The sequence below is a fragment of the Trachurus trachurus genome (assembly GCF_905171665.1).
Source record: "Trachurus trachurus genome assembly, chromosome: 15".
NCBI classification, from domain to species: domain Eukaryota; kingdom Metazoa; phylum Chordata; class Actinopteri; order Carangiformes; family Carangidae; genus Trachurus; species Trachurus trachurus.
In genome coordinates, this window is record NC_139906.1 from 3,677,676 (window position 1) to 3,689,920 (window position 12,245).

Consider the following 12,245-nt stretch of genomic DNA (forward strand, 5'->3'; position numbering starts at 1 on the left):
TCACTGAGAAGCTCCGGGTAGAAACCGCTGCTCAGATTCTTTAGTTCCGCCCTGCAGACCAATAGTTCCTTCAGACTGGGGACAGTTGTTGCAACACTTTTTCTCAGAGACTATTTGGACTGTAACACTCACCAAACTTTTACATATTAAGGGCGAGACACCACAGGCAAAAGCACTGTTTTTTCATGCACTGATCAATTTTGAAATTTTGTGTTACTTTTCTTCCTGTAGCCTATTATTTCAGTAAGTCGAAGGAAATGGTAGAAAATCCACATTTTGTCTCTTTCGTCGGTAGATTTCTCCTCAATTCACCAAAGGTTAACATGCTACTGTTACAGATATCTACAGCATCATTTCGCCTAGTCCAAACTTAATTTAAGATATCTGAAAAGCAGTGTTGGGAACGTAGGCTAATTAGTAATTAGAAAAGTAAAAAGTAATTAGTTATAGTTACTAATTACTTCTCCCAAAAAGTAACTGAGTTAGTAACTCCACTACTTCACTATAATAGTAACTAGTTACCAGGGAAAGTAACTATTGCGTTACTTTTTCTTTCTTTTTTTTAAGTTTAAATGTCGAAGAATTTGGATTTTTTTTCTCTCATTTTTAAATTGTATTTTATTGTTTTCATATATTTCACTGATCGCAATTATGGAATGCGAGTGTGTGTTTTATTGAAAGCGAGGCTGCCTATGAAAATAGGTTACAGTGGGTTTTTTAAGTGCTGTGGCTACAAGCAAATCTCATATTGTCTCTGTACAAAGACAACAAAGACCTTTTTAAATGTGAAAACAGCGGAGACCTATTCAAGATTTGCGTTTAATAACAGGCGAAACATCGAAATTAATTTATTCATGGCCACATTAAGTGAAATTATTAACTTTACCGATTATCCATCTGATTATCTGTCCTGCTGCGAGCGCACAACAGGGTATCTGCGGATCCTTAAAAAGTCTTAAATTCATGTAGGCTATCTAAAATTAAAGCAGAAGTGAGTGATATATTTGTGTTACAGTTTTTCTCTGTTGGTTTGGCTCATTTCTTGAAACAGAAATTACATTCTTAAAACTATAAGACCATTTGGCCAAACAGTCTTACAGTTCTGCACAACATTACAGCTCACTAGCAAAAGCGCATATCTCTCCCAAAACTGTTCACATATGCTTCAAAACTAGATTCCTTTACCATGTAAAGTGTCAATACCATCAAAATGGCAAAGATCTTTCTCAATTGCTTTTGGCTCATTTGCATTCACTTAGTGCTTTTACCAAAAATAAACTGGATGGTTCAGCATAACACCATGGATGAGCTGCAGAACCTCATATCTCTCCCAAAACAGTTTACTTATGTGTCAAAACCAAACTTCTTTCTCATGTAAGTAGTCAGTGCCCCCAAAATGCATCATCCCTGTGGCATTCTGTGAGCACTGCAAGTCAAAATGCTTAGATGTTTTGTCACTATGGCAGAGACGTATAAAACCTATAGAAAAGGACTTTACAGTAAGAGCAGCCTCCAAAGTTTGACATCACACACACTGCACTCATATTGCCAAGGAAATTGTAACCATTTTTATTCACATATAGCCTACATAAAGTAACTCAAGATTATGTACTGTAAAAACAAAATGTATAGGCCTACAGTTCTCTGTACATGTATGTATGTGTATGTATGTTTATACTGCAAAAGGTACAGGCCCTAGCCAAGCTCTATATATACGCGTTTGGCAGCATTCACAATCATAGACAGCACCAGTCAGGTAGCTAAACAGCTGATTGATTGGTCATCTGAGATGTAGGAACTCCTCCTTCGTTAGTCAAGTTCTAATTTCACCTGACTGTCAATTACTGTCATGAATTTATGAAATGCTGCAAGAAATTCATATGGTTTTCATGGTATTAGCCTACAGTATGTTGACTAATTTTGACAGTTGAACAGACTATTGTGCATATGATGATTTACACAGTGAAATCATGCTGACATGTTTTGGAGAGAACAACCATTAGACTGAGAATCAACTAATCAGCTTAGATCAGCAAGATCTATTCATTTGGAAAATGTGCTAAATGTATGCTCATTGTGCTAACTATAGGGTACTTGTACATAACCATTTGCAAAGATGCACTAAGACACTTGAGACATGTACTAAGACATTTGCAATTTGATGAAATCAATGAGAAATGCCATTCTGTTGTGAACATTTGCAAGGTGGTTTGGAGATTTGTCCATGTTATTTTGAGAATGTAATTTCTGTTTCAAGAATTGAGCCAAACCAATAGAGAAAAACTGTAATATAAGTCTTAAATAGTTATATCTTCCGACAGCAATCACTTACATAGAGTGTTTGGACTGAAACACGGGTCTCTCAGTCCCTCTGCTCTGCTCTGAGCCGAAGAGAAAACATTTATCGTATCCTACAGTTTTTATCCAATGAGGAGAGAGAACGGCATGCAGGGCTGTGTGTGCAGCCAAGGAACGCCGTGAATGTGGTGACGTAGCGACGAGGACTGTTATGGTGCGTTCAAGGAAACTCTTATTTTTCCGACCGTGAAGTGGTACCAGTTCGATCTGGTACGAGTTCACCGGTCGGAAGTTACGAGTGGCCTCTATAGTGACTTTCACCGGTAAAACAGGTCGGAAAAACACGAGTGGGTTGCCTGGAACGCTACAAAGTCGTAAGTTATGACTTGAAGCTGTAATTTACGATTTCAAAAGCCTGCCTGGAACGCAGCATTAGCGAAAACGACCGGATCACTCACTTCTGCTTTAAGGCCTTAAAAAGTATTAAATTTATTAGAAAATTCTAAGATGGTCTTAAATATATAATACACAGCATCATAAAATATGTATGCACTTAAACTTTTATATGAAATAACAGGGTATGCGCGCGGGGTCTTAAAAAGTCTAAAATGTGAAGATCTAAATTTTAGGTCTTAAAATGTCTTAAATTTGTTGAATTATTGTGTTCAAGTCTTAAATAATTTTAGACAGGTCTTACATTTTCTTATGCCCACCATGGGGGAGCATTTCACTCGCATTTGCCCCTAAAAAAAACAAACATGTGTGAACCGGAAAAATCACAAAAAGAAAGAGCACACGATTGGTCAAAAACTACAAATCACACAATTCTCTGGCCTCAACAATAACAGTAGTTAGTGTAAGTAAGGGAGAGTGGAGCTGTAGGTGAAAAGAGGAAACAACGCCACGTCTGGTCCTGTTCTATGTTGTCCGTTCACACCGTCACCGTTTATTCGTTACGTCCGCGGTGTAAAAGGCCGTGACGCAAAGACGCGATTAGGCGCGAGACGCGATTAGGCGCGAGACGCGGTAGACGCGACTTTTTTTTTTTTGCGACGCTACACCCGATTCTTTTATGGCGACGGGACCTTCGCGTCTTCGTCCTTTTCATCGTGTTTGGTGGGAAGACCCGCAAGGGGCTTCCCACCATAGGGAATATAGGGCATATAAAAGTTTAAGTGCATACATATTTTATGATGCTGTGTATTATATATTTAAGACCATCTTAGAATTTTCTAATAAATTTAATACTTTTTAAGGCCTTAAAGCAGAAGTGAGTGATCCGGTCGTTTTCGCTAATGCTGCGTTCCAGGCAGGCTTTTGAAATCGTAAATTACAGCTTCAAGTCATAACTTACGACTTTGTAGCGTTCCAGGCAACCCACTCGTGTTTTTCCGACCTGTTTTACCGGTGAAAGTCACTATAGAGGCCACTCGTAACTTCCGACCGGTGAACTCGTACCAGATCGAACTGGTACCACTTCACGGTCGGAAAAATAAGAGTTTCCTTGAACGCACCATAACAGTCCTCGTCGCTACGTCACCACATTCACGGCGTTCCTTGGCTGCACACACAGCCCTGCATGCCGTTCTCTCTCCTCATTGGATAAAAACTGTAGGATACGATAAATGTTTTCTCTTCGGCTCAGAGCAGAGCAGAGGGACTGAGAGACCCGTGTTTCAGTCCAAACACTCTATGTAAGTGATTGCTGTCGGAAGATATAACTATTTAAGACTTATATTACAGTTTTTCTCTATTGGTTTGGCTCAATTCTTGAAACAGAAATTACATTCTCAAAATAACATGGACAAATCTCCAAACCACCTTGCAAATGTTCACAACAGAATGGCATTTCTCATTGATTTCATCAAATTGCAAATGTCTTAGTACATGTCTCAAGTGTCTTAGTGCATCTTTGCAAATGGTTATGTACAAGTACCCTATGGTGGGAAGACCCGCAAGGGGCTTCCCACCAAACACGAGGAACGCTTTTTTTTCGCTCGAGTTTATACGCGCAACCAAACGCGAGATACGCGAGAAATGCGATTTATCGCTCGTTTTGACTTTGTGTAAATTCGCGTCTTCACGAGCCCGCCCATTTTCACTACAACAACAACATTTCTGCTCTCACCAACCATGGTTGAGGTCACAACGCTGCTGTAGCTGCTCTGGAAGAGTTCCAGCTGATGAGCTACAGAGACTTTAGAGGCAAAGAGGAGCAGAGCGTCGCTGTGTCGGACTGTTTGGATTTAATGAAGAAGCTGCACAGAGTCAGGTGAGCAGAAGCTCAGGACAAACACTTCGCTCCGGGACATAATGTAGCTACACCTCACATGTTCTTGTCTTTTACCTCAGGGAGATTAAAGTAGTGTCTGTTTCCACTTTCCCTCCGATCTCGGCAGCTTCCCTCTGCTAGTCTGTGTGTGTGAGGCTAAACTGCGTGCGTGTGTGGTTTGTGTACAAACTGAACACTGCCTCTGATTGGCTTAGCATGAAACCTTACTCTGCCTCAACCAATCATCATCACTTATGCGGTTGTCTCGTCCCTCCCTCCTCCCCCCTCCCCTCACCAAAGGAGAGGAGGAAAAAACAACAACAGTTTAGCAGCTTCTGTGTCTGAGATGAGATGAGCCAAGTCGGAGGACAACGGCTTCAAAGTAGTTTGTAACGCGCCTCATTTAATTGTCGGTAACGGTAACGGCGTTGTAACGGTGGAAATAGTAATTAGTTAGATTACTCGTTACTGAAAAAGATAACGCCGTTAGTAACGCCGTTTATTTTAACGCCGTTATTCCCATCACTGCTGAAAATGGACATAGGCTCTATGCACAGTTCCACTACTTCCTGAAATAAGCCAGCTCCTTTATTTCCTGTGTTACATGTGTCTGACCTCACAACAATGGTCAGACACACCTGGATTAATCAGTTGGTCCAATAATGTAAGACAGGAAATAAAGGAGCTGGCTTATTTCAGGAAGTAGTGGAACTGTGCATAAAGCCCATTGAGGTGAAATTTCGACTAGTCAGATATATAATTCAGTTACAGATATCCATAATTCACATAGCAGATATCTGCAACTGAATTGTAGATATATTTACCATTATATACTAGAGAGGGGTGGCGGAGTTGAATAAGTTTATTTACAGTCGTACAAGAACTTGTGGATGTTGTTTTCCCTGCCTGTATGCAAATATCATGTAGCTCCAGTGTGTATAGGTTATGTACGTATATGATGGATTCCCATATAAAATAAAAGCACAAATTTGACCTATTAGAAGTTGGAATGGTTTTATATTGACAGGCTATATACTGTATATATTTAGTCCATATAGATTCTGATGTTGTTGACTTTGAACAATCACTAATAAAAACATACTGTACATAAGAAAATAGTATTTTTAAAGGTTGCTCTAATCAATTACGTATAGGCTATATCATTAACCCAAAGGTTGATCTGCAATATCTTGTATCATATAAGAAATCATCATATAGACATTTTCAAATACAAATGTTAATATAACATCATTTTTATATCTATGTATTTGCAAATGTTCTACTTTTTACCTTTTTTACCTTACTTTTTATCTTACCTACCAGTTGCTTTCGATTTAAAATTTCCTTGAGATACTTTTTACCTTGTATGTTACAAATGCTTTAACAACCAAAATTCCCATGTGTGGTATTAATAAACTTAAGTCATATGATTTAGTGCATATATCTCCATATGTGAAAATAATATAAATGATGAATATGGCAGCGTCACTCATGATATAGCCTATTTATTTGTCATTTATAACTTTTCTGTGCAGGATGTGATGTGAAGTGACTCTGTTGCTTGTTTCCTTCAGGCTGCAGCACCGAGAGCGACCAGAGGAGGGCGTCGCTGCTTCACACTTCAGCTCATAGACAGACAGGTTGGTGTGTGAACATGACGCAGTGAGTGAACACACACACACAAACACACACACAACCTCACCACCACGAACAGCACAAACAACACACACAGGCTGCGTGTGTTAAATAAAGAGAGACGTCGTGTTTTCATTTTACGCCGTGATTGAAGGATCACACGTGCGATGACGTAATGTTTGTTTACCGGCCACTGGGGTTTAAACACATGTGACGTATTGAATGTACGTGTTAATACGCGGATATGTTGTATATTTATTGTTTGTGTTGGAAACAGAGACTGAATCTGTGCAGTGTGTTGTGTTAACGTCCAGATTTATGGCTTCAGTGCTGTTCAGTGGTTTGTTGGAGGCTGAGCTGCTTCCTCACTCAACATGTGAACATTTGGGCTCTTTGTCAGTCAGACTCAGTGCCGTGTTCGATTCCCACTGTGTGTTAGATAGATACAGGCTGCTCCACATCAGCTGTAACATATAGTTTTCCCCCTTTTTTTCCTGCACATTTGACCGCGTCTGGAGCGGAAGACACCAATTAATGGCACTCGGCGTTCACTTCCCTCACATCCTAACACACACACACACACACACACACACACACACACACACACACACACACACACACACACACACACACACACACACATAAACACAGATGGAGATAGAGAGGGTTTTCTCACCTATAACGCAGCCTCTGTCGTCTCTGTGCGCGCTGTGCGTAAACGATGCGTAAAAGCGCAGGAGCCATACAAATTTGTGTCCAAATGGACTTTCTGCTGGTCTGTGCGTAAAACAGCCTCAACTATGGGTTTTCTGTGTTGCATATTCAATATTTTACAATTCAACAGAGGAGGAGACGTCACAGTTTTAACCCCCTGAGCTCCGGAGGATCCTCTGTTCGCTGCTGCGTCCTTTCCTCCGCTCATTTAACGGTAACAGAGAGATGCTGTGTGATACAGAGGGTTGAGTTGTTCAGTACTTTCCCTTCATACTTTACATTTACAGCTACATGTTGAAACAGCTACGATATTATGTAACCTACTTGTCTTTGTCTGTCATGAAGAACTCGTCTTTCATTCATAAATCGCCTGTGCGTGGTGATTTTTACGTAACTTCCTCTCACCAGCTCGTCAAAAGTGCGAAGCGGGGGAAAAAAAAAAAACATGTGCAGCTTTTAATTTGAAACATTTTTTATTTTATTTTTATCAAAACATTTTCACATAAAAATTTTTGAACGTTTTTTTTCCTTTTCCTTTTTTTTACACGTTTCTTTTAACTCAGAAATGAAACATTAACGTACAAAATAAAACAATATGATGCTAGACGAATAATACACTGTGCTTCTAAATAATATAATAATAAGTACTCATGGCGTATAGGCTAAAAAATGGAAATCAATCAATAAATCAATAGCATATCAAACTGGAACTGGAAGATAAAACTGTTGGACAGAGGATCATCAGACTTTAACCCTCTCGGTGCTGGAATCAAACAAAAAAAAAAACCCTGTGACCCTGAGAACATGTGTTGGATTTTACAGCCGCTGTCGCACAGGAAAAATCTGCACGAGCAGGGCGCGCGCTTTAAAGTCTTTATATTCATTCATTTATTTATTTATTTCCCCGCGTGCGTAAAAAAAAATGTTTTTGACGTCTCCCTTTAAAACCGACGTGGAGATAAAAATAAAACATAAAACACAATAAAGGAAGTTGTGCATATGGCTGCTGCTCCTACTGAATATGAAGCTCCTCTATTTACAAAATAAAAGCTCCGGTTTGGTTAATGTGCATTATTCATAAATTATAGGCTAGCATCTTCTAAGTAGCTATAACATATACCTATATAAAAACCCTGTATAACATGTTTTTTTGTTTTTTTTTTACCCTGTAGAAAAACAAAACCCTGTTTTCTCCAAAAAAAAAGAAAGAAAAAGAAAAGAAAAGTCCTCCACCTGCGGACAGGTGACGAGAGTTTGGCAACACTGCAATAAATTAGACAGAAGCGCCGCATTTAGCGCCTTTAAAACAAGTCGGACTGTGTGTTTAAGCGGCGCTGCAACTATCAGCCGATTAATCGATATGTAGGTAGAATGGAAAATAATGTAACTCTTCTTAAAACCAAACCAACCAACCATTTATGTTTAGAGCGTTTTTGGCGAAGAATTGCTGCTTTTATCTGTTTGAAAACAAGACAAATTTACAATTTTCTAACACTTCAGAGCAACTGATTGGTCAAATTCTCCTCTTTTTTTACGTTTCATGTGACAAAATAATAAAGTTTCACCATTTTGTGATCAATATTCACTCACTGACAAAATGATCAATAATAATAATCACCAGTTTGCAGCGCTTAGAATAAAATGTGTGACTTTTCTTGGTGAATAAGACTGGAACTGGACTCTTGTGTCACGTGTACTATTATTATTATCTATTAATAATAATCAATAATATCATTATTGTGTATCATCAAAGCCTTCGCTGGTCGATCGATCATCAGTTTAACCCTCCTTTTACCCCTGGACATTTCTTTCCCAACTCCCCATTTGACCGTAAATGAGGCATCTAATGAAATATGCGCTTATTTCCAGAACTGAAATCTGAACAACGGGTAAAGCCCCTTTAAAAATTCTTGTTTCATTTTGTTGACATATTATAGTCAGACGTTTTCACCGAGGATTATTTTGGATATGTCTTTTTTATCGCTAAAATACTGTCACCTGCAGCCATAAACCCCATATAGAGCCCTATAGAAATGTTGTGTTTTTTTGCAGCAAAAACAAACCGGCCAGGAAGGGGTTAAACATTTTTGAAACCAACCAATGTCAAAAGTGAAGTTAGACCCAGACAGCTCTAGATGTATCACAAATATTTAGGGAGTTAACTGGTGTCTTAAATGTTGTCCAGGGGTCATGATGGAAGTGGTAGGAGGATCAATGCAGCAACAGCATCAGTCTGAGCCAAGATGGCCGCCGCTGCTCTCCCAGTTTCACACCGTGATGACCGCTTTCACCGCGTCGCTGCTGCAGTTGCTGCTGTTGCTGCTGCTATTGTTGTTGCTGTCCTTCGTCTTGTTCTTGCTCCGTCCCTTGGTGTTGGGCAGCTTGTGGTCCTTCTTCCAGCGCATGCGCCGGTTCTGGAACCAGACCTTCACCTGGCGCTCGGACAGGCAGAGCGCGTGGGCCACCTCCACGCGGCGGCGGCGCGTGAGGTAGCGGCTGAAGTGGAACTCCTTCTCCAGCTCGAGGACCTGCTGGCGCGTGTAGGCCGTCCGCAACCGCTTCGGCTCCGGTCCCACGTGGTTCGGGTTAACTATAAAGAAAAAAAACAATAATAAAATACATTTAATTTAGGCTATATTTTACTTTATTTTCTATTAGAAAAAATAATTTTATAAGCTATGTGTTACTATATATACAACCACATCTGATTTTAGGAACGTTATAAAAACCACTGCTGGGATAAAACATTGACATTATTCCACAAAATTGATTTATAAACTCTTCCTATGTTAAAATATTCATATTTAGTTGCTTAGAAATGAATATGAACATGTTTTCTTTCATTATTCACATTCAAGGTCTGACAAGACTATAGGCTATATTTTTTGTTATTTCGACTAGCTAGTTGTCATTTTCTGCCAATAAATGACAATATTTCTATTTAAATTTTGGGAGAAATGTTGTAGTTGTCAGTAGTTTATAGAATAAAACAAAAATGTTCATTCTACTCAAATAGATGTCTATAGTAAAACATATGACAGTGGGTTAAATCAGTGAGTTATTACCTCAGCCTGGGAATCTGCTGTTTTAATCTCATTTTACATTTTATTATCAACAGTTATCATCTAATTCATCTAATCTCCCACTATTTCAGCTGTTTTCTTTCTTTCTTTCTTTCTTTCTTTCTTTCTTTCTTTCTTTCTTTCTTTCTTTTTTTATCAGGATTAATCCACAGTGTGGTTGTGGTGGTCGACCGGGAGCAGATCCAAGAGGCAATTTTTTACTTTTAACTCGCAGCTTTTTTGTTCAACCGCACACATACACACACACACACTTACACACACACTTACACATATGCACACACACACTCTCTTTGCTGTGGCAGGCAGGGCCATAAAACTTTATAGTGGTTGTAATTCTCCCGGACTCTCACTGAGCTCGTAAATAACTCGACAACAAAACGCGCTGCGCACAAATGGACCAAAACACTGGAGAGAGAGAAAAAAAAAGAGAAAGAGGGAGAGGAGAGGAAAGAAAGAAAGAAAAGAAGCTGAGGATAGAGACAAGAGGGGATGCTGTAGTGTAGTAAATCTCCCTCTTCTTCCTCTCACCGTGAGCGATGTGCACCTTCTTCATCCAGGGGTAGACGACAATGGGCGGCTTGTCCCGGGCCTGGCAGGCCGCCTTGCGCTGCACCTGAGCCGGCTTGCTGCTGCAGGTCATCCAGGCCTGGTGGCACCGCAGCTCAGCGGCCTCTGCTCTGTCTCTGTAGCCGGGGAAGGCGGCCTGTTGCTGGGGAAGCTCCTCTCCATCCTCCCGGTGCTGCACGGGGACAGAGGAGGGTTGTTGTTGAAAGCCGGTCTGTTGTTGTTGTTGTGGTGTGTATGGAGGAGGCGGAGGGGGCTGCACGGGTTGATAGCCCCCTCCATAAGTGCCACTACTGTCCTGGGGGTTGTTATAATACCCCCCTTGGTCACTAAAATTACTGTAATCTTCTTCACAAGGCGGGAACTGCGGCTCAGCGTATTTACAGCTCAGCACGTACGACTCCATGATTGATTTATAGCGAGGCTGGTAGGAGAATACTAATTTTTCTTTCTCTCCCCTCTCTTCTGTCTCTTTTTCCCCCCTCTGGCATCCAGCCATCCTGCGGCTGTCAAATAGACGGACGGCCGCGCGGGCCACGTGACCCCCGCGGCCAGCCAATGGGCGCGCGCGGCCGCTGCGGGTTGTTTATGTCAAAGACGTAATGGGATAATTTGAAGGAGAGGAAAAAAGAAGGAAAAAAAGTTCATTACGGGACTAATGAAGGTTTGAGAGAGAGAGAGAGAGAGAGAGAGAGAGAGAGAGAGAGAGAGAGAGAGGGGGGGGCGTTTATGGATAGGAAAATCTATCTATCTATCTATCTATCTATCTATCTATCTATCTATCTATCTATCTATCTATCTATCTATCTATCTATCTATCTATCTATCTATCTATCTATCTATCTATCTATCATCTCGACATGTACAGCATTCATTTCATTCCAGTTTTTTCCAAAAAAAAAAAAAAAAAAAAAAAGCCAACACAACTCATTCTACTTAATGAGACACTGATGAGGTCATCACCTGAACCACATCTGAGGAACATTATAAAGACCACTGCTGGGATAAAACATTGACATTATTCCACAAAATTGATTTATAAACTACTTCCTATGTTAAAATATTCATATTGTGTTGCTTAGAAATGAATATGAACACGTTTTCTTTCATTGTTTCATATTCAAGGTCTGAGAAGACTTCATATTTTTTGTTATTTCGACTATAGCTAGTTGTCATTTTCTACCAATAAATGACAATATTTCTATTTAAATTTTGGGAGAAACCAGAGAAACTCATCATTTTGAAGTGGTCTCTTAATTTTTTCCAGAGCTCTATCTATCTATCTATCTATCTATCTATCTATCTATCTATCTATCTATCTATCTATCTATCTATCTATCTATCTATCTATCTATCTATCTATCTATCTATCTATCTATCTATCTCTCTCCATCCCCCCTCTCTTTCTTTCTTTCCATCTACCCCATGTCTTTTCACTTCTTTCTTTCTTTCTTTCTTTCCATCTACCCCATGTCTTTTCACTTCTTTCTTTCTTTCTTTCTTTCTTTCTTTCTTTCTACCCCCTTTCTCTGACTTTTTCTTTCTTTCATTCATCCATAAAGACATTCTATCTATCTATCTATCTATCTATCTATCTATCTATCTATCTATCTATCTATCTATCTATCTATCTATCTATCTATCTATCTATCTATCTAGTCCCTCCCCACCCCCTCTCC

At 39.8% G+C, this 12,245-nt stretch overlaps 1 protein-coding gene across 1 annotated transcript; it reads right to left on the reverse strand.

Annotated features, from left to right (window-relative positions):
• Nucleotides 1–9,186: 9,186 nt before the first annotated feature.
• On the reverse strand, nucleotides 9,187–11,057 carry LOC310997878 (homeobox protein Hox-D4b-like; the record flags this gene model as incomplete). The annotated part of the gene is given in 3 exon segments (XM_083987702.1): nucleotides 9,187–9,509; nucleotides 10,531–11,029; nucleotides 11,031–11,057. Coding segments are annotated over 3 exon segments (849 nt in total).
• Nucleotides 11,058–12,245: the final 1,188 nt, after the last annotated feature.